The sequence below is a fragment of the Stegodyphus dumicola genome, chromosome 9, assembly GCF_044657685.1.
Source record: "Stegodyphus dumicola isolate Sdum_Otavi_A_Nest chromosome 9, ASM4465768v1".
In the NCBI taxonomy this organism is placed as follows: domain Eukaryota; kingdom Metazoa; phylum Arthropoda; class Arachnida; order Araneae; family Eresidae; genus Stegodyphus; species Stegodyphus dumicola.
The window spans coordinates 130,536,405-130,557,746 of record NC_140776.1 but is presented as its reverse complement, the minus strand read 5'-3'; the positions used below and the strand labels follow the sequence as shown (position 1 = coordinate 130,557,746).

The 21,342-nt window shown below is 33.8% G+C and overlaps 2 protein-coding genes across 6 annotated transcripts in view; one reads left to right on the top strand and one right to left on the bottom strand.

Annotated features, from left to right (window-relative positions):
- LOC118196812 (histone-lysine N-methyltransferase SMYD3-like) overlaps positions 1–13,379 on the bottom strand; it is a 61,155-nt gene extending 47,776 nt beyond the window's left edge. For 2 of the 5 annotated variants that reach the window (XM_085824120.1, XM_085824122.1), the window contains exons 1-2: positions 12,979–13,379; positions 7,944–8,007 (exon numbers count right to left, since the gene is read on the bottom strand). In XM_085824120.1, coding sequence (XP_085680246.1) covers positions 7,944–8,007; positions 12,979–13,082 — 168 coding nt within the window. In that variant the 5' untranslated portion in view covers positions 13,083–13,379. Of the gene's footprint in view, positions 1–452; positions 489–7,943; positions 8,008–12,978 lie in introns of those variants that run through there. The other 3 variants (XM_085824119.1, XM_085824118.1, XM_085824121.1) reach the window with 3 other exon arrangements.
- A 95-nt stretch (positions 13,380–13,474) lies between these two features.
- LOC118196811 (propionyl-CoA carboxylase beta chain, mitochondrial-like) overlaps positions 13,475–21,342 on the top strand; it is a 43,921-nt gene continuing 36,053 nt past the window's right edge. The window contains exons 1-2 of the mRNA XM_085824117.1: positions 13,475–13,873; positions 18,980–19,093. Of these exons, the coding sequence (XP_085680243.1) occupies positions 13,685–13,873; positions 18,980–19,093 (303 nt within the window). The 5' untranslated portion in view covers positions 13,475–13,684. The remainder of the gene's footprint in view (positions 13,874–18,979; positions 19,094–21,342) is intronic.

Genomic DNA, 21,342 nt, shown 5'->3' with positions numbered 1-21,342 from the left:
TAGTAATAAAGAGTGAGTTTCAAATTATAGAAAAGAGAAATAAACTTAAATAATATACAATACTTTTATGTAATATGCTTGCTGACTCAATCCTAACACAAACTGCCATAACATTTAAAAGAAAGAAAGTACAAAGTTTAACACAGAAAAAGTGCATATTCACAATTACAGTACAGATTTAGTTGTTCATGGAAACTTGGCCTCCCTGACAGCCATCTGTCACAAAATCTTTACACCTTTATTATATTAGTGTTTAAAATTAGTTTAACTGCACTGTTAAATTCTTTAAGTTCTCTGGCTTTCATTTTCGGAACAAGTCTTTTCTTAAAATTTTATATACAATCTGATACCACAGTTTTTAAAGAATACAGATATGTGTCTTTACAGATCCTCCTTTAATTAGATTTTTCTGTAACTCTACCTTATCAATCTTAGGTAATGTTCACACCTACCAGCAACCAGTGGGAAAGCATCAAACACTTATAGTTTGGCCCCAGTTCCTGGCAACCTGCAAAAAGTTAGTTGCATTAGTTTTTTCCAGAAATAACATAAGCTGAACCAGTGTGAACTTTGACATGTTTTCTTAAAGAGTTTTAGTGATATTAGTGACACTGCATTTCCTAAGCCAGTATCATCTTTGCCATAAACATGAATCAATTTCAACATGCTAGCGCCAACAAGAAGTTTTTATATTAAAAAACAAGCTATATATAGCTGTGAAAATAAATCACTGTACTTGTGAGAACAAGCTGATGTCATTTATTTACTTGCACTCAACTCAATTGGATTGTTTAAAACACAAAATTCCTACATTTGGAGCTAATGTAGTACATGTTACTGCGAAAGTCCGAAATCTGGAGAATGTCAACATTAGTGGCTTGGTGTATGTCCGAAATTTTTGCTGAATATCTGTATTTCCCCCTTACACTGGCAAATGTCGACATTCGCCATGCATTAATAGTGAAAGATCAAGAAAATTATTTTTGTTGCGTTTTTAAATTATGCTTTATTATTAAAACATATTATGATATATGTGAAAAGGCTTGTAACAGAGAGCTATAACCCCATCAACATAATCTAATTTTTAAAAATTTTCCTCAATGAGTATTTTTGAATTCTTGCCCTCTCTAAATTCGGCACTTGCAATGATGTTTTTGGAATGAACAGTAAAGAAATTTTTCCTAGTCTGAAGGATTCATGAATTATTACTTGTAGTATTAAACTGCTGTACATACAATGGCCATTGAATGATGAGAGGTTTCCCTTGGTTGCAAAAGAAAGCAAACATTAAGAATTATGTAAATTTTTATGTCATGTGACAATATCATACAGCGATTGTTAAATCACAAAAATTTAGTGATGGTACCTTGAATTCTTCGGTACAAACTTTTACACGGTTGGTGGCAAACTCAAAAAAATAAAAATAAGAATGATAAATTCCACTGAAAATAATCTGAAACTTTAAATCATAAGAATAAAAGAGAAGGAGAGGAATTGTGTGATTGATCTAACCCAATTTACAATTAATAAACTGTTCTAGACTCAATTAACTCAATCAAAAGCAAATTCACACTTAATAAAACTTAACATGGAAGACAAAGAGGAATAAGTCTTCACTGGTGCTCGGGTAAGTATGCTATCTCTCCACCTAAAATCATTTCTTCGCTTTAAGTAAACTACATATTCGATTATTTACTAATGTAACTCAAGAAAAACTATGTTCATTTTCATTAATTCAAAACCTCACAAACATCAAAGAAAAAATATTCATAATACTGTCAAACAGTTCCTCTTAAAAAAAAATTTTTTTAAGATTAAGAGTTTAAATACATTCCTGGCACCTAAAAATCATTTCAATTTATCCAAAAACAAAATTCAAATAATTATTATTAAGTGGTTAGTACAAATATTAAAGGGCGCATTGTGAAAATCCTTATAGTACTTAAAAATATTATCAATACCCTGAGTAAAACTCCATGTCTCTTAAAAGCCTTATGGCTCTAACAAATGGAGTGACTGGACAGACCCAAGAAAGAAAACATAAAATATACAAATCAAACCCATTTATTAATTTAGCTGACCAGAATACCCTTTACATGCAATAGTAAATAATATTCCACAGTATTTCTTTCAAGTCATTTAATCAAGATCACAGTTCAAACTTAACATAATAAATGGTTATTTTGATCACCCTACAACATTAAATTAGTTATTTAAAGTGAATCTCACATAGACTTATAAAGAAATTACAATTAACAGAATTGCACATTTTTAGACAATAATTTTAAATTTTCTTTTAAGGCACTAACAATTTTCTCTATTATCAAATGAATTTCTCTTTCTCCCAAATACGAAGGATTAATTAAAATTACTCTCACTTGGCAAATACTATAATCTTATGAATAAAAATATAAGCTAACTTACAGTTGGTCATCAGGAACCCATCATCACAAGAAGCTGCTGCATATTGGTGGCATACACAGAAATTCACAATAACTCAGGAATTGGCGCAACAGTTCTAGCTTGCATTGCTCAAAATTCTGTCTTCTTGACCATGGGCCTCAGGGTGCATGAGCATATGCCCTATTGTTCTATATATGATGAACAAGTGGTCAGTTTGTTGCAGGTCCCCTAATGCCCAAGCAAACTTGGTACTCATTTTATCGACCCACTCAAGGGATGAAAGGATGAGTCAACCTTGCCCAGCACGGAGATCGAGCCCCAGACCTGTGGTGCTGCTGCATAACACGGTAGCCACTATGCCACCAGGCTTCAGTCCTTTACCTCTTAAAACAAAATACAGTTGAAGAAGAGAAGAAGCCCAGAAGTCAATAATTCTGAAGTAATGGAAGTAGATGAATGGTAATACCAAAAGAAAATAAACCCCTTCGGCGAAGACTGCACGAGCAACGACTGAATTCCTAGACCCACGACCAGAATGCTTGCAATAAGGTGGCTGGAACACTGGTAAACTTCAACTACAAGGAGCAATTAGGAGTAAAAACATCTAATTTCCTGGAATAACCATTTCAGAAATGTCCATTTTCAAATTCGGAAGAAATCGCACAAAGTTCTACATCTCATAGGAAACATCTCGCAGGAACAATACACATCTCAAGCCAAAAGAAAAAAAAACACAGTTCCAGCCCAATGGCACAGGCCACCCACAGCAGGGCAAGCCGCAGCTGAGAAAACACCCCACTAACTCTTTTAAAGAAACTTCACCACTCTAAAACGCGATTCTGTTTGCCTTCAACACACCTACGAGCTCCGAAGAAACCTCGTTTTCTCCACTAACCAGAAACTATAGGCCCAAAAATCACACATAAAATTAAACTTAACCAACCCAAGAGTTTCTCCCTTTATCTTGCTGAGAAACTTCACACACCCAAAAAATATCGAAGCAGAGATACTGTACAAAAAAAGGTTGGCCATTTGGAAACAGTGAGTCATCCAGAAGTGTGATAAACCAAAATTCAACCCCCAGCTAACAATCGGAAAAACAAGAGATAAGAATCAAACTGCCCCTGAAGATCAATTTTACAGACACCCTTTTGTCCGAAAGAAATTCATTTATTTAAACTTGCAGTATTCATAAAAAAAAGTGCAGCAAGACGGCAATTAAGACTTTCTTTTACCATCCAGTATCTGAACCTTCCCCCCCCCTCCCAGCGAGCAGCCCAAAATGACATCTGCCCTCACGGCAACAAAGACATGCGAAACAACACTACTATACACTGGTGTGCAAAAATTAAGGATGAAGTTGAAAAATTAGCATATCAGCTGAACGAAGAGGCAGAGCGGACAGAAAGACCACTCAGGAGATTAAGTAAGGTGATGTACGGTAGCACATGCGCAGATATGCAGGTAGACGTAATGGGGGAGTGTCTGAGTAGTATAAAGCATGTTGTCGGTGTAAGATCAGTATTTCTGGCAAAGAGATTGCATGCCGTATAGCAGTTAAAATCACACCGAGTTGCTGCCTCAGCGAGAAATGGCGAATAATCAATCTGTTAGACGACATCTGGATGCTTTTACCCAAGGTCGAATCATTGGGAAGTTGGAGGAAGGCCACAGAGTGACAAGTGTGGCTGCAGAGTTCAGAATTGCTCATAGCATCATTTCACGACTTTGGAGACAATTTCAAACTACAGGAACAGCTATACGGGGGTTTAGTAGTGACCGTCCACGAGGAACCACACCCGCAGATGACCGGTATATTGCCTTACAGGTCAGAAGAAACAGGCGGCAGACAGCGGGAGAAATTGCTAGACACACAACACAGGCAACTGGATGACCGATATCACGTTTTACCGTGACCAGAAGACTGCACGGTGGTGGTCTGTTTGCACGACGCCCTGTACGGTGTGTACCTCTAACGCCTGCCCATCGGAGAAGGCGTTCTCTGTGGTACCGGGAACACCAGAATTGGAGAGACAATGAATGGGGACGAGTACTCTTTAGAGATGAGAGCAGATTCAGTCTGAGTAACGATTCTCATCGCATACTCATCTGGAGAGAGCGAGGAAGCCGCAATCATCCGTCGAACATCATTGAAAGGGACAGGTATGGAGGTGGCGGTGTTCTCGTTTGGGGAGGCATCATGCTTGGTAGTCGTACAGACCTTCACATCTTCGACGCAGGTTCAGTCAACGGGACCCGTTATTGTAACAAGATTCTTCTTCCATATGTGCGTCTTTTTAGAGGCGCTATGGGTCCGCAGTTCCTTTTCATGGATGACAATGCACCATGTCATCGCACAGTAGCTGCCGAACAGCTCTTAGAGAGTGAGGATATTGAACGTATGGATTGGCCGGCACAATCTCCAGATCTCAATGCCATCGAGCATGTATGGGATTTTCTAGGCAGACGCTTGGCAGCTCGTACCTTACCACCAGTAACGATTCCGGAGCTTCAATTAGCGCTGCAAGACGAATGGGCAGCAATGCCTCAACAACTCATTGACACCCTCATTCTCAGCATGGGCAGATGCTGTGAAACCTGCCTAGCAGTCAGGGGAGATCATATCCCCTATAAAAGACCGGATGTTTCTTGCTGGACACCTATCACAGAGATGTTTCGGCCTTCAGTCGCATTGCGCTCCATGCTACTTTTTCAATAAAGCTTCTTTTTATCCCTCTGATTTCTCTTTTAGTAAGTGTTACTTACATTACTCATGTCCTTACGTATTGGGGATCTTACGGTATTAAATGTGTTGATTTGGAAAGCTTTTGTTATATTGAAAAAACCGTCTAGTCCTTAATTTTTGCACACCAGTGTACTGCCTCTGCTATCGTGAAAGCTATGGGGAAAGAAGTCATTTCAGTCCAAAGAAACACTCCCTATCTTTGTTAGAAAAATCAAACCATAGAAAAATATATAGCTAAAGATTTTAGCAGTTGCAATTATATCTATAACACTCTTTACAATTTAAAATTTAAATGAAATACAAATAAAAAACTCAAATATTGATTAATTAAATAACATAAGCACAATTAAAAATTCACGACACAACAAGATCGATGCAACTATACTATTTGTTTCATTCAATGAACATTAAACACCGAATACTACCATATTAAGAGAAATACAGAAACCAGTCAATTGAAGTTGTTATATCTTTACTAGTTGAAATGAAAAGTTCTGTAATGGCTACAGTATAAAACAATGATAAATCATTAAATGAAAGAAGAACTTAGGATATATCCATTCGCATATGAGTCCTGTGACCATCATATTTCATCCACTGAATCAAACTAAATGATATAATTGAATCAGTTCTATGATAAACTGTATGTATTGTTCTGTTTATCGGGACAGGATTCAGAATTGTATGGATGTGTGCATGTATGTATGAGCATATATGTGTATATGTATACACACATACATTCTTACATTAATGCATGAACATATACATGCATACATACACACATTTCTGAACCCAATCCTGATAACAGGATGGTACCAAACTGTATGAAATATCCACCATGTGATATTCCATACAATTAATCATGCAGTTTCATGCACATACTAAACATACAACTGTTTTGATGACACTTAGTAATAACAGGAAAAGTAAAGTAACTTGATAAACGGCTGCATCATGGAAAATGGTTCTTGCAATGGATTGTGACTGTGGATGAGAATTGGATATTTTACAAAAACTGTACATATTTATCACAATGGTTGGACACTCCAGGAAGGATTAAAGGCATTTGTGCATTCAAAGGAGATGTTGTTCACTGTATGGTAGTCTTCTAGTGGTATTATTCATTCCATGAGATGAAACAACAAATTTAGCTCAGTATTTTATAGATACGTAGCAAATGCATAACAAATATCTTGGTAAAAGTGTATTTTAGGGTACCCCTTGGCGAAACTTTCAGCAGTGATTTTCAGCGGTACATGGATATCGAGTTTGTACAATTCTTTGACTTATTATTTTGGCTTGCATCAAAAACTCAGTATCCATGTACACATCAACCTATTTTCACTTAAAAAAAAATCCCCGAATTGCACAAAAATGGCATTGCACACTCCCTTGACTTTATCCATGTACACGTTGACCTATTTTCACGCTAAAAAATCCAAGAATTGCACAAACTTGCATTGCACACTCCTTTCACTTTGTCCAGTACACATTTATATATTTTCACTTAAAAAGTCAAAGGAGCACCCAATTCTACAATACAGGCAAACAAAAATACATAATCTCAATAAACTGCATTTTAAACAAAACAATAAAATAACATTAAAAAGAAAAAACATGTTATACATTTAAGCACTACAAAAGCAAATATCCACTCTCCCTATTTAGAAGTTCCTTCGTCTTTAGTCTGTGGCACACAAAATTCCTTAACAGCATCCAAAAACTTCCTAAAATAATCTGAACTCGAATCCGTATATTGGCATCGCCACATCTGAACGTTTCTTTCTACAAACCAATTCAAATCCATCTAAACGGTTTTTACAGTCGATTAGACGGATATCCTTCCTATATACAGGACACTTATAATGGCTACTAAGTGAACCTTCATTTACACACCAGTCAATTAACACTCTTTTCCCCTTTCATTCCAAATCATATAGAAACTTCAAATTAATCTTACTACATTCAGCCATTCTACCATCTAAACAATAAAACCAACACATACCACAAAAGCTCTTACAAAACATCCCATGATTCAAAATTTCCCAGAATCATGTACCCAATAAAATAGGGTTTCCATAACATTCAACTACTCAGGCTACCATAAATGAAACAACAACTTGGCGATAAATGAAACAACAACTTCGCCATAATACAAGGGGTACCTTAAAGTCAACTCTAACTAATATCTTAAGTAAACAATATATGTGACTAGACATGGAGTCATGTTTCTTCAGGATAATGCCTAACTATATACGTCAGTGTCAACTGCACAACAAATCAACAACTTGAGATATAATGTTGTTGTTGCAGCCTCTATATTCTTCTAACATTTCTCCAACCAGTTACCATTTTCTTATTATGAGAGCTGAGCCATTTTTTGTCCAAGAAATGTTTTGGTAATGATGCATCTATTTATTAGGCAATGGATGATTTACACAGATAGACTTTTACAAATATGGTATAACTTATCTTACCACAATTTGCAACAATGCAGCTGGAGATTTATTATAGCCATTATTTTGATTAAATGATATTTGGTACTTTTTTTTTTTCTTTTATTCTCTTCTTTTCTAATTGATTTTTGATTTGGCCATTTTATTTACAACAATCCAATAACTTCAATATTCATACAGCATCTGCCTTATTGTCTAATAATTGGTTCAAGCCATATCAAATTTTTAAAATTTACTAAAACTGATATTTTGATGTTACTTGACAAGGCCATGCAGAAGATCATGCTCATGCAACTGTATTTGATTTCAAAATTTAGTAAAGAAAGTTTAATACAAACCTGACAATTTCTATCACAAAAATAAAGAAATTCACACTGACTGCAACGTTTCAGATTGTCATTCCTAAAATTCAAAATAGGAAAGATATATGAAAGCTAATAAAATTATTAAGCATTGTATAAAATTTAATAAAATCAAAATTTTATGTACAACAGCTTACGGCCAAATATATATATTTAGTAATATGTATAATTTAGTTGTTTAAAACCTGTAACTTATTTGGCGTACATAAAATTGTTACTCGAAAACTTTGAAATTACTGCTGATCATCTTTACACCTCCACTTAGCAATCTTCACCAGCAAATCACCTGTTACCATATTCCAAAGAACAGCCTATGTTATATATTTTAATATTTTCAAAACTATTTTTTTTACATTATACTAGTTTCAAACTGTCCAGTGATATTCCTTTGTGTAAACTTGATAGCAAAAATTAAAAGTCTTATGTAGGTTGAAGATTTTGTAACTAATCTAATGGTAAGCTTTTGAACAATGGGTAGAACTTCAAGCAATTATAAAATGACCAAATGTCCCTCACAGAAATTTTTGTTATTTCTGATTTTCTGAGCACCATCCCCTTAAAAGTATTCATACGGCCAAAATATTTTTGCATCACCACTATGTCACACAAATAGTTTTGTGGCAACCCATAATACCGTCAAAATGTAATTATGTTGTTATGTGCACGTGTGCACAGCAGACGACATTGTAATGACAGTTCAGTGGAAAAGGATTTCCACCTTCTACATTAGATTGTCTTTTTTCTGATTAGCACTTGTCTTTTTGCATCAAGTGCATTTTCTTTTTCGTGTTTCTGCACTGTGTACATTTTTTTATTTTTTAGATTGAATCATAATGGTACGGTGGTGTTTGCTGTCTAATGAAAAAGAAAGTGCGTTATTTCTTTAGAAATATATCATTTTACCCAACTGTTGAGAATACGAAAATTCTCATTCCATAAAGTTGTACTTAAATTATCAAATTTTATTGCGATGTGAAAAACTACAAGCAGAGTATTAGAATGTGAGTCAAAAACTGTTTCGGAGATAGCCATATCTCATTTACAAGAGTATTCATTTCTTTATTGATGGACAAAAGAATATAAAAAGTAAAGTTTTGTAAGAAAAACTGGAATTATCCCCAAATACAATTACAAAGACTAGCATATAAGCTGTTTCTAGGTACTGCCCCTGTGCAATGCCAAGTTTGCATACAATGCCAAACTTCTGCAATTCTCAGATGACTTTTTAAGTGAAAACATATTCTCTGGTAAACGAGTGAGTACTTGGAAAGAGCATAGCAAAAACAAAATTACACAAGGATTTCTTGAAAAAGGTAAGAATTTTAATATGGATGTTTCCTGCTTTCTTTCATTTATTGATTGATTGCTTTTTCCTGGAATTCTCAGTGCACTGCCATTTGGAAAACTGCTGTTGTCTTTTGTATACAGTCAAAAGTCGTTAATTCGGACACCCATAATACGGAATGATCTATAATCCGTACCTCAAAGCTACAAACTTTCTGCGCATGCATCGCATTAACGTACGTCGCCTATGCATTACGCGCATAACGCCTATGCGTGACGCGGTACGACGTCTATGCGTTTCGCATGCGCGTAAGACCTTTACGGCTGCGAATTTGTGTGTGCGCAAGCGCATAATACGTTTACGCATGCGCGTTTAATGTATAACGGAGGGTATAAGCTAAGCTAAAATTATCTAATTCAGTTAATGTTGCAGATTGCATTGTTCCTTAATCTTCAAATTGGATCCGGCTTATTATTTTTTGCAGACTGTTAGAGCAATTTTATAAAAGTAAGTTCTATTTGACTTTCAATTATGTCAAATAGAATTTCCGATATATATTTACTAATATGTAAAGGATCTACAAAGCGAAAGTATGTTTTGAAATCCGAAATTTGTTTATCAATTTCACGCTGCTCTGCGGCAGGGGGGGGGAGAAACGCTGTGGCGCGCAATGAATTGGAAGTTGATCTGTCAGCACTATCCTTATCTTCAGGGCAGATGTTTTTATTTTATTTGGCTTATAATTCCTTACTAAATGTAGTATTTCATCTCGATGTACTCCGTCTTTGATATGATTTAAATCAAGTTCCTCGTCATTATAATTCGCTTCTGATAGTGAATAAAGTGACAGAGAGGTTATTGAAAACGAAAACATTTCGATTGACAAATTAGTTGGTATTCTCGGCACATCAATTATAGGACTTGAACAGCGGAACTTTGTAACTAAACAAGAAATTATGTCTGTTTAATAGAATTAAAGAGAAAGTATTGTCACATGAAATGAAGCAACTTAAACAACTTACATTGAAAGAAATGTTTAATAAAGTAAACAAACAAATATTAAGCTTTTCCTTTTTGTAAATTTTGATACCCTTTAGATCATAATTGTTCTTTATTTCATAAATTACGGTTTCATATTTTTAATTTTGTAATTTCTGCATGCCATCTTACCAGATTTAAACTGATGATCTATAATCCGGAAAAATCGATAATCCGGAATCGCCCGACAAGTCCCGACGAGTCCAGATTAACGACTTTTGACTGTATTACTTAGACAAAAATTAGTTGGCAATGAGTTGATGACTTTGTTAATCTTCAGATTATGGTAACTTAACGATTTTTTGGTGAAAATTTGGTGACCAACCCTGCTACAGAAACCTGCTAGTTTTTTTTTTTTTTTTTTTTTTGGACACCATTTTGTTTTCACGAAGTAAAGGCATGTTTTTTTTTTTTTTTTACTCAACATTTTTTAGAACTTTTATGGAACAAAAGTGCTTAATCATGACGAAGATTAGGTGTGAAATTGGGAGGAAGTGCAGAATCGCCCACTGCTTGCCACATTTTTAAGAATTGCACATACACAGTATCATCCATGTACACGTCGACCTATTTTCACTTAAAAAAACATCCCAGAATTGCACAAAAATGGCATTATGCACACTCTTGACTTTATCCATGTACACTGCTAAAGTCCTAGCTAGTAACCTTTATCGCCTTACTACCTGTCGGCAAACTACCTGTTACCATATTTCAAAGATTAGCCGATGACTTGTGAGTAACAGGTGTCAGTAAACAGGTGAAGATAATCATAATTTAATACAATTTGCATTTTGCAAATCAACCTTGAAAAACAAAACAGATTACTTATGCTTTACTGCACTTCTTGGTTAAGTGCACGACACAATGCAAATACTTTCTAGTATTTCTGTATACAGTACTTTTTGACCACCCATTACTTTTCAAGGGAGTGTCTTGAAAAGGATTGGATTGGATTATTCAATTATGGCAAAGAACATGAGGGCTATCTGCCTAAAGGGAGGGATACCTTAATGGACGACTTTCTAAGGGAACTGGCTCGTATACACGTTACACACAGGGAAAACCACGAAAATGCCCATGCAGTCAGACCGTTCGCGGAATTCGAACCTCGGACCAAACTACCAGTGTTCAGCGTCTTTACTACTCGGCCGCTGGTGGGCCCATCTTGAAAAGGAATCATCCATCTTCTCTACACGTGCAAATGCACCTAATGCATTCGCACTTAGGCAGCTGAGGAGGATGGTTCTGCAGTTAAATCATGAAAACTAGACCTCCAAAACCTACAAATATTATGCTGATTCTTGACATTTGACTTCTCCAACAATCATGTTATTTTAAACTAAATTATAAGAGCTGATGATTCTCTGTCTTTCACAGAGGAACTGTGAGCAATCATTTTCCATTTCGGCTTCAGTCAGCAGGCTTCACTTGTATAATCAACATCTGTACCAGCATACAGAATTTATAATAGCACTTTGACTACGTATTTGCACACAGAGCATTTTTTTTCTTTTTCGTCTTCAGTCTAAAAATTCTTTAGTAACCATACTGAAACAATAACTCCCAAAAAGACAAACGTGGAAAAGTAGATAAGTTGAGGGAGATAATTTTTAGAGATCACTTTTTTAATCACATATCACTACACAAATCAAATAATACCAAAACTTACGTTTTATCAAACTGAAAACAACAACAAAATACTGAATATGACCCTGTCCCCCTCCCCAAAAAGAGATTATAAATAAACTAAAAAGTACAAAATGATACCAAATAAGGCCTTAAAAAATATTACCTATGATTATACAGCTATGTTTAATTTCTTTCTAGAATTTGTATTCCTTCGTATCTGACTAATATTTGCACAGCTAACTTAAGCTACATTTACCTTCTTAGATTTCTTTTTAATCCTTCTGACTTCACATCTTATAATTAATTACCCAGCTGCCTAGCACAGTTAACAAGCAACTTTAATGTTTTCTGTTTTGAAAGGCTAGGTATCCTTCCTGGTTTAAAAGTTTATTAAAAGGCGTAAAAATGTCTCTACGCGTTGTGAAATTTGGTAGAAATCTACCTAAATGGCTATATGATTTTAACCTTAGTTCTTGCCGTATGTCTTCAAGTGGTATTGTTCATACATTAAGCGTTAAAAATGAAATCGAAGAAAGAAGAAAGAAAGCTATTTTTGGTGGTGGGCCTAAACGAATTGAAGCTCAGCATAAAAAGGTATTGCATGGAACGATACTAGCATTTGATACTTTAATTGTAATGAAAAAAAAAAATGAATAAATCTTTCGGAGTTTTAACTTAGAGAAAAAGGATGACTGAGTTTTTTTTTTAATAGTAAAATGCAATGCTTTTGATAATAAATAATGATATATATGTGTGTGTTTTTTTAATATGTCCTCTAATTATCAGAATTCTGTATTCTGGTGGGGAAGAAATATATTAATTAATAAATGCTGACTGAAAACCTATTTAAAGCAAGTTTCTGGTTGATGACTTTTTTACTAGTCACATTTCTGAGTGATTCATTAAATTTCATGGTCAAAATCACCGGAACATCTTTTCCTAAAGATTAACTCATTTTCAGACTCTTTCCAGAAGTGATATGCTATATGCGCGTCAAGAAAATATGTTAATTGATAAAAAAAAAATCTTCATGCAAAAGAATCAGCATTATGAACTTACTTCAGGAAACAATGATCACAACGTTTGCCTCTTTGGTTATTGTTGAGCACATAGACATAGGGTTTTGATAAAAATATCAAATCTCCGCGCTTAAAATTTGACATTTTAAGGACAGATAAAATAATTATAAATCTTAAATTTATAGTACAGTAATTTCCACTTCACGTCTTCAAAACAAAAAGCTAATTCATATTTTTAAACCCTCAAATAAACCCGCAAAACATAAACAAATAGAAAGGAACTTCTTTGGTTATAGTTCTTCTTTGGTTAGCACCGTAATCAAATGAGAAAGTATTAGAACAAAAGTTATAAGAACAGAATTATAACGAATCTCTTTGAATAATTTTAATAAATAATATTTAGGACTATAATTAATTTTAGTAGAAATAAACATATTTTACACGCCTTTAATACGCATATCGAGCAGAAAGACTACATGATATAAAGGACGTAAACTTTTTTGTTTGTTTATTTGCCAGATAAAGTATTTATTTAGATAAGTTTGTTTATGTGACGGGTGCGGCCGTTGCCGCAGATCCGTAAACGTGAGCTGTTGTAATCTAGTAAATTTAAAATAAATGTTAATTATAAATTAAACTTCTGCCTTTCTTTTCTTAGCTATCAGTAACAATTATTGACATCTATTTTTCTGTTTTGAAAGGCTAGGTATCCTTCCTGGTTTAAAAGTTTATTAAAAGGCGTAAAAATGTCTCTACGCGTTGTGAAATTTGGTAGAAATCTACCTAAATGGCTATATGATTTTAACCTTAGTTCTTGCCGTATGTCTTCAAGTGGTATTGCTCATACATTAAGCGTTAAAAATGAAATCGAAGAAAGAAGAAAGAAAGCTATTTTTGGTGGTGGGCCTAAACGAATTGAAGCTCAGCATAAAAAGGTATTGCATGGAACGATACTAGCATTTGATACTTTAATTGTAATGAAAAAAAAAATGAATAAATCTTTCGGAGTTTTAACTTAGAGAAAAAGGATGACTGAGTTTTTTTTTTAATAGTAAAATGCAATGCTTTTGATAATAAATAATGATATATATGTGTGTGTTTTTTTAATATGTCCTCTACTTATCAGAATTCTGTATTCTGGTGGGGAAGAAATATATTCTAATGTTTTCAGATTTCTCCTTCTGAATATGATTTTATAATTTTTGGCTGATTTTGATGGGAATATTAGTGTTTTTCATTTAGTGCAGTAGTCATTAAACTTGCATCACATCCCCCCCCCGATCAGGACTAAAATTCCAATAAAATTTCCTTAGTTAGCTTTCAGAACCTTCTATCACTATCAGAAATATTGCGAGGCAGATTTTAATCAATAGGAAAAATGTCTGTAATAAAAATTGATAAGTGAAAGATAAACTAAGACAATACTATTTGAATATTAAAATGTCTGGAGAAGTCTCAACTTGCTTTTCCAGCTTTAATTTTAGCCATTTTTTTCTTCTTTTATAAATAAAGTATTGAATAATGGAACATAAATTTGAGGCCACAGTTAACAACAGAAAACCCAGTTATTCTGTGCTTTATAAAAGATTTTCCTTGAAATTGGATTTAAACTCAGGATAGTTGTACATTCCCCTTTTTCATTAGAAATCTGTAAAACTGAAATCTTTCACGAGAGAAAAAAATCTCAAATGCAGAATCTCATTGCCTAAATTTGCATTTCTCAGACTGTATTCCAGGAAAAATTATAAAACTGAGAACAAAACGATGTTTATATAACACAATTTAAAACAACTCTTAAAAGAAATTTAAAGAGAAAAACAAATTTTACTTCCTTTTGTTCTAACATATCTGTGCAAAGCTGGTTTTTCACATTATGCTGCAACAAAGTCCAAGTACATAGGAACCGATTTGATACTGCATCTGATATAAGAAGTCAGATTTCTAACAATGTGCATGACAATTTACAATAAAAGAATTTGCAATTCAAGAACTCAAACACATCAGAGTGGTTGAAAACTAAAAGTTTTAATTTTATTTTAATGTTTTTTTGCTTCACCTAGTGAGTTTGTCTCATTTTTCATAAAATTATAGGTTGAAAAACATTTCTTTTATAATTATGATATAAAAATTGGAATAAATGTTTATTTTTTTTCTTTACCTTATATATCTGTATTATCATTTATTGCAATTAAAACCCCAAAATTACTTTAGTGACCCTTGAAAATTTTAGAATTAAAAAGTGTTCCACAATTAGAAAAATTTGAGAAACACTGGTCTAAATGTTCTGGAAAAAGGTATTTCATCAGAGTTATGAAGACTGATAAAATAGCTTTTCAGAACATTCAAACTCAGATAGAGCTTCTTTTTTATTAAAAATAGAAACATGTTTCTTAAAGCTTATCAAGAACTGTACAAAATATTATTATTTACTCAGCAGACCTTTATCCAGCTCATTTTACTTCTGGAAAGTATAATTGAATAGTCTGCTTATATATTCACTCTTTCTATGTGTAAATATATTTCTAATTTGATAATTGCAGAGTCGTAGCTAGGGTTTTCAGCGCCCAGGGACAACTGAAGATTTCGCATCCCCTACTGCTAGCCAAGGATGGAAAACATTTTTAATTCTAAAATGTCTTAACATCAGTTTGGCGCCTTTTGAATTCTGTGCCTGGAGACAGATGTCCCCCCTTGCCCCCCTCTAGCTACGTCCCTGGATAATTGTCATACAAAAAAATGACGATATCCTTTGTATAAGTCACTTTGCATAACATATCTTGTTGTCAAATAGAAGATGTTTTTGTGATCACTTTCTAAAAATTTGCAAAAGAGTTAAGAATTACTTGGTTTCATTTTATTGAAACTAATTTAAATGTCACTTTATGTCCTCAGTTTATTCTTGGCAAATAGAACATCTCTTTATAAAAGCTTAAGTGAAAGCACCAAAAAGCTTTATAAAGTGAAAGAACTTTGCTGCAGAATAAGATTCTTCATTCCTAAAACTATGTCACTCAGTTTGTACTGTTTGTTCCAGCATGTTTTGCTTCCAGAATGTAATAAATGTGAGTTACAGAGACTTCAAGATCATAAAATATTTTCTTTGTCTTTGTCTGATCTAGGAGCTAATAGCAGAGTAAAATATATTCTGCCTCAGCATAGATAGGATTAATGTGCATAATGGCTATGCCATATGAGTAGTAGAAGTACTTATCCAAAGCAAAATATTGTGAATTTTTTGGTGCTTCTTTATTATTATGGCTCGTTTTCTTTAACGCCAAGTTCATGTAATTTTTTACACACACTTTGTGGCTGCCATGTTTTCAAAACTGCTTTTATAATCTCAGAAGCATTTTCTTGTCCCAAAGATTTCATTAACATGAGCTCCACATGGCTAGACTGATGATAAAGGCAGACCGTCTCATTGATTCTGCCAGTTAGCATACCACCACAGTCTTTCAATATTTTGTTTATGAATAGCTGTTGTTGGATCAATGAAATGAAATTTATGCTTCCCAGGAAAATATAAGCTGCTTTTTACAGTTCCTGTTTTACATGCTTGACAACAGTCTGAATCAGTCTTTGATTCCTCTCGTATGTGGTTGACAGTTTTTGCAAATGAGTGTAATTTCTTTTGTACTTAAAACCCGAACTATTCAATTTACCAGTTTCTTGGTGTAACTAGCCAAATATTCAGTTTTGTGAAAGAATCCTGCCATCTCTTTTTTTTTTTGGCTAATCTTTGGAATATGGTAACAGGTAGTTTGGTGACATTTTGGTAAGGCGATAAAGGTTACTAGCTAGGACTTTAGCAGTGTACATGGATAAAGTCAAGAGTGTGCACAATGCCATTTTTGTGCAATTCTGGAATTTTTTTTAAGTGAAAATAGGTCGACGTGTACATGGATGATACCGTATATGTGCAATTCTTAAAAACGCAGCAAGCAGTTTGTGATTTTGCACTTTCTCCCAATTTTGCACCTAATCTTCGTCATGATTAAGCACTTTTGTTCCATAAAATTTCTAGCATAAGCGTAATTTGGCTAGCAGATTGTTAAAAAAAAAAATGTTGAGTTAAAAAAAAAAAATGCCTTTACTTCGAGGAAAAAAAAATGGCATCCAAACAAAAACTAGCAGGTTGCTGTAGCAGGGTTGGTCGCCAAAAAATCGCCAAGTTACCATAATCCAAAGATTAACCTTTTTTTTCCCATGCAAACAGATTTTTATTTATATTCATGATTTTTTCATGGTAACCTATTTGCTTATTTGATTGTCAGATTATATTCAGAGAATACATAAAACTATTCCAGTCAATAGTTGTATTTTCGTATATATTTATATATAAAGCTGAATTGTTTCTCCACTACTTAATCAACAGCAGTGTCTTTGCCCAATAGTAAATATATAACTGCATGTCCCTCATTTCATGGTAAATCAAATTTTTTTTAAGAAAATACATTAGGATGTGGAATACTCAGAACTTGTCTTTTGATAAGAAAATTGTGACTGATTGTGAATTGTTAACATTTATATGAAAAGAAAGAAAATATGATAATGTGTTCTTAAATCAGAACTCTTCTCGTCATGAGCAAAATACAAATGATTGTTGTTAGGAGTGCTGGGTTTTCGAAGATAGTTTACATCCTTAATTTATCAATAATCTTTGTGCTGTGTACAAAATGGAGGCTGTTGTTATGAGGAAGCTTTTCAAAACTGGAACTTATTATTATAAGAAAATGTCAGTATTTTATGATAGCTTCTTTTCCAAACTATCATTAGCTATATTTAAGGTTCTTTGATACATCTGGGCCACACACTGGGCAAAGAGGCAGCTTCTGAGCCAGATTAACACCTTTAAACACTTAAGGTTGGGTTGTTTACTGCAATTTTTTTCTTCATTCGTTTTTTTTTTTTTTTTTTTTGTCGGTCTTGATTTAGTTGCATCGTGCGTATGGTAAAAAAACGGCAGTGGGAAATTTTTTGGTGCCTCATTTTAATCAGAAAATTTCATTTAATTCAGCCTTGGATAGCTTGTATACTTTTTACAATAAATGTAACTACATAGTTGTATGGTACTTTCCCCATGCTGTGGCTAATAACATATAGTCAGCGGAGATCTGATGAGTTTCCAGAAGAATGACCCTGAATGGATCACATTTCTTCTTAGAAAATGACATAAAAATGGTTGTTCAAAGTAATGGCCAAATAGCCTTATTAATAACAGTTTTGTATAAATTAATGAAGTCTGTCAGACTGTATAAGCCAGTGCTTCTCAATCTTTTTTGTCCCATGCACCCTTTTTGCTATTGCTAGATGATCATTCCCATCCTCTTTTCTCAAACTAAAAAAAATACATATAGGTGTATTTAGATTTAGATTATTTTTAATGTGTTTTATAAACTAAACAAGAAAAAATACAGAAAATGTTAATAAATACCAAAATTTGAATAAATGTTTTTGTATTCATAAACTAAAATTAAATACTTAACAGGTAAATAAGTCTCTGTTCATATGGTAGTAAAAATGTTATAACTGGTTTAAACTGAGCTTTGTTGCTAGGTAACCAAACCGTGCTATGTCACAAAATCTGTTTTAGGGGTTGTGGCATAAAGTTCGAAATTTTGAACTCTATCCTGATTTGGTATAAGAATCGGCCAATCAGAACAAACGTGTGAAACCTACTGAGCGGAAAAGCTGTAAACACTATCCATGCATGTGCAAATTTAGTTTCTATAATTGGCTGATAATATAGATCCTGTCTCACAGGTGTGAACGGAATTTCCGCATTTTATGCCTTAATGACACTTATACCACGGTCTGAAAAGAGCCTTTACAAGGAAAACCGCCCTGAAACTGTAAAGTCCCCCCCCCCACACACACACACACCTTGGTTGAGAATCTCTAGTATAGGCTTTGAATTGAAATGGTTTGATTGTACCTTGCATTTTCATTAGTCATTTTGCATATTTAATGGCATACTGCACTTTACTAGATAAATAATAGTGTTGATATTTTATTATTTAACATATTTTAATTTTTCAAAGGGGAAACTGACTGCTCGTGAACGAATTCACTTGTTGATGGATGTTGGAACCTTTGTAGAATATGACATGTTTTCCGAACATACATGTACTGATTTTGGAATGGAAAAAGAAAAGGTTTGCACATATTAATTTGTATTTATGGGAGTATTTAAATTTTAGCTTCTATAGTTAAATATATAATCATCACAGCCATAAAATATGAAGTAATAATTTTCAAGAATATTTAGCTTTTATGCATAAGAAATATGCATGTAATTAAGTTGTAAATTTTGTTTCATATTTAAAATACAGTCAAAAGTCTTTAATCCGGACTCGTCGTGACTTCGGCGATTCCGGATTATAGATCATCGGTTTAAATCTGGTAAGATGGCATGCAGAAATTATAAAATTAAATATGAAACCGTAATTTATAAAATAATGAGCAATTATGATCTAAAGGGGTATCAAAATTTACAAAAAAAGAAGCTTAATATTTATTTGTTTACTTTATTAAACATTTCTTTCAACGCGCGCATGCGTAAAGCATACCTTACGCGTAGCCGAAATTAGAAAATTGCAACCAGAAAGCTATTTGATTTGTATTCGTGATATTTATAATGACGAGGAATTTGATTTAAATCATATCAAAGACGGAGTACATCGAGATTAAATACTACATTTAGTAAGGAATTATAAGCCGAATAAAATAAAAACATCTGCCCTGAAGATAACGATAGTGCTGACAGATCAACTTCCAGTTCATTGCGCGCCGCACGTCCCCCCTCCCCCGGCGCAGAGCAGCGTGAAATTGATAAACAGATTTCGGAACGGTTAGATAAATAAAGGATATGCCTTTTTCCATTTTTTGTAGCAATTCGTTTTTTATTTGATGGACATTGAAACATACTTTCGTTTTCTAGATCCTTTGGGAGCTCTAGCATCGGAAATTCTATTTGATATAATGGAAAGTTCAAGCTTACTTTTATAAAATTGCTCTTGCAGTCTGCAAAAAATAATAAGCCGGATCCAATTCGAAGATTAAGGAACAACGCAATCATCAACATTAACTGAAGTAGATAATTAGATAATTTTAGCGTATACCGTCCGCTATACATTAAACGCGCACGCGAAAACGTATTCTGCGCTTGCGCAGTCGTAAATGTCTTGCATGCATGCATAAAATGCCTATGCGCATGTGCAGAAATAGCTTTGAGTTCCAGATTATGGGTGTCCGAATTAACGACTTTTGACTGTACAAGGAACTGCGATTTTGCACTAGTGAGTGCACAGTTCAGAAAGAATGCTGGATTAGATTCCAAAATTATTGCATTTAAATGCTTCTCTAATGTCACTCATAATTGTGAAAAATCATTCAAATATGAATTATTGTGAAGTATTCTACCACTGGATACAGGTAAGTAGTTCAAGTTCGATTTCATTGAGTAAAGGGCTTAGAGATGCGTGAAGTTACTTCAGGAGCATATCTTGAATTTCCACAAAAAGCATGCTGCTTAACCAAATTTTCAACAAAATTTTGTTCCATTAATTTTGCTGAATATTGCCTAGCATATAAAATACTGAAACGTTCCTTCTAAAAGTTAAAATTCATCATTTTCAAGGACTGGAGATCTTTAGAAAGCTGTAAAATTAATTATGATTACAAAGCAGTTTATATTGTAATCATAATTCTGTTTTACTTTGTTTCTAAAGATGACATTGTAGTATATGTTCAGATATAATTAATTATCCAGTTATACTAATTCAGAACTCAAACAACAAAAATCAGCGTTATATTTTCAAATTTTCACAGAACTAGTTTCGAGGGTTTTATTGAACCACCATCGGCAGCTGCAAAAGTGCAAATGAATGAGATAGGATATAATGATCAGATAAGATAAGAAAGTCTGGACAGAAAATAAGCTAGTGGCGCCATCTGTTGATGGAACCAGAACTAAAACATAATTTCTTTAAAGGCCGAAGGCAAAGATGGATTGGAATTAGGATGGTTAACAAGAAGAGAAAGATTTTTTTAAATGTGAAATGCCTCTAGAAAATCCAGTTCTCCAATAGAAGCTGTTTTTTGAATAATTTTGGCAGCAGAAAAATTTAAAGTGTGATTTTCGGACCAACAATGTTGGGCAACAGAAGACTTCTGTGCTTCCTTTTTTCTAACATATGCCTCATGTTCTTTGACGTGAAATTTTAAACCTCTCTTAGTTTGGCCAATGTAAATTAAACCACACTGGCAAGGAATCCTATAAATACCCCAGGAATTCATATCTGGAATGGGGTCCTTGAGTATGGAACTCGGAATTTTATTGATGGGAGAATAAACGACCCGAAAGTTAAATTTCTGCAAAATATGTGCAACTTTATAGCTAATT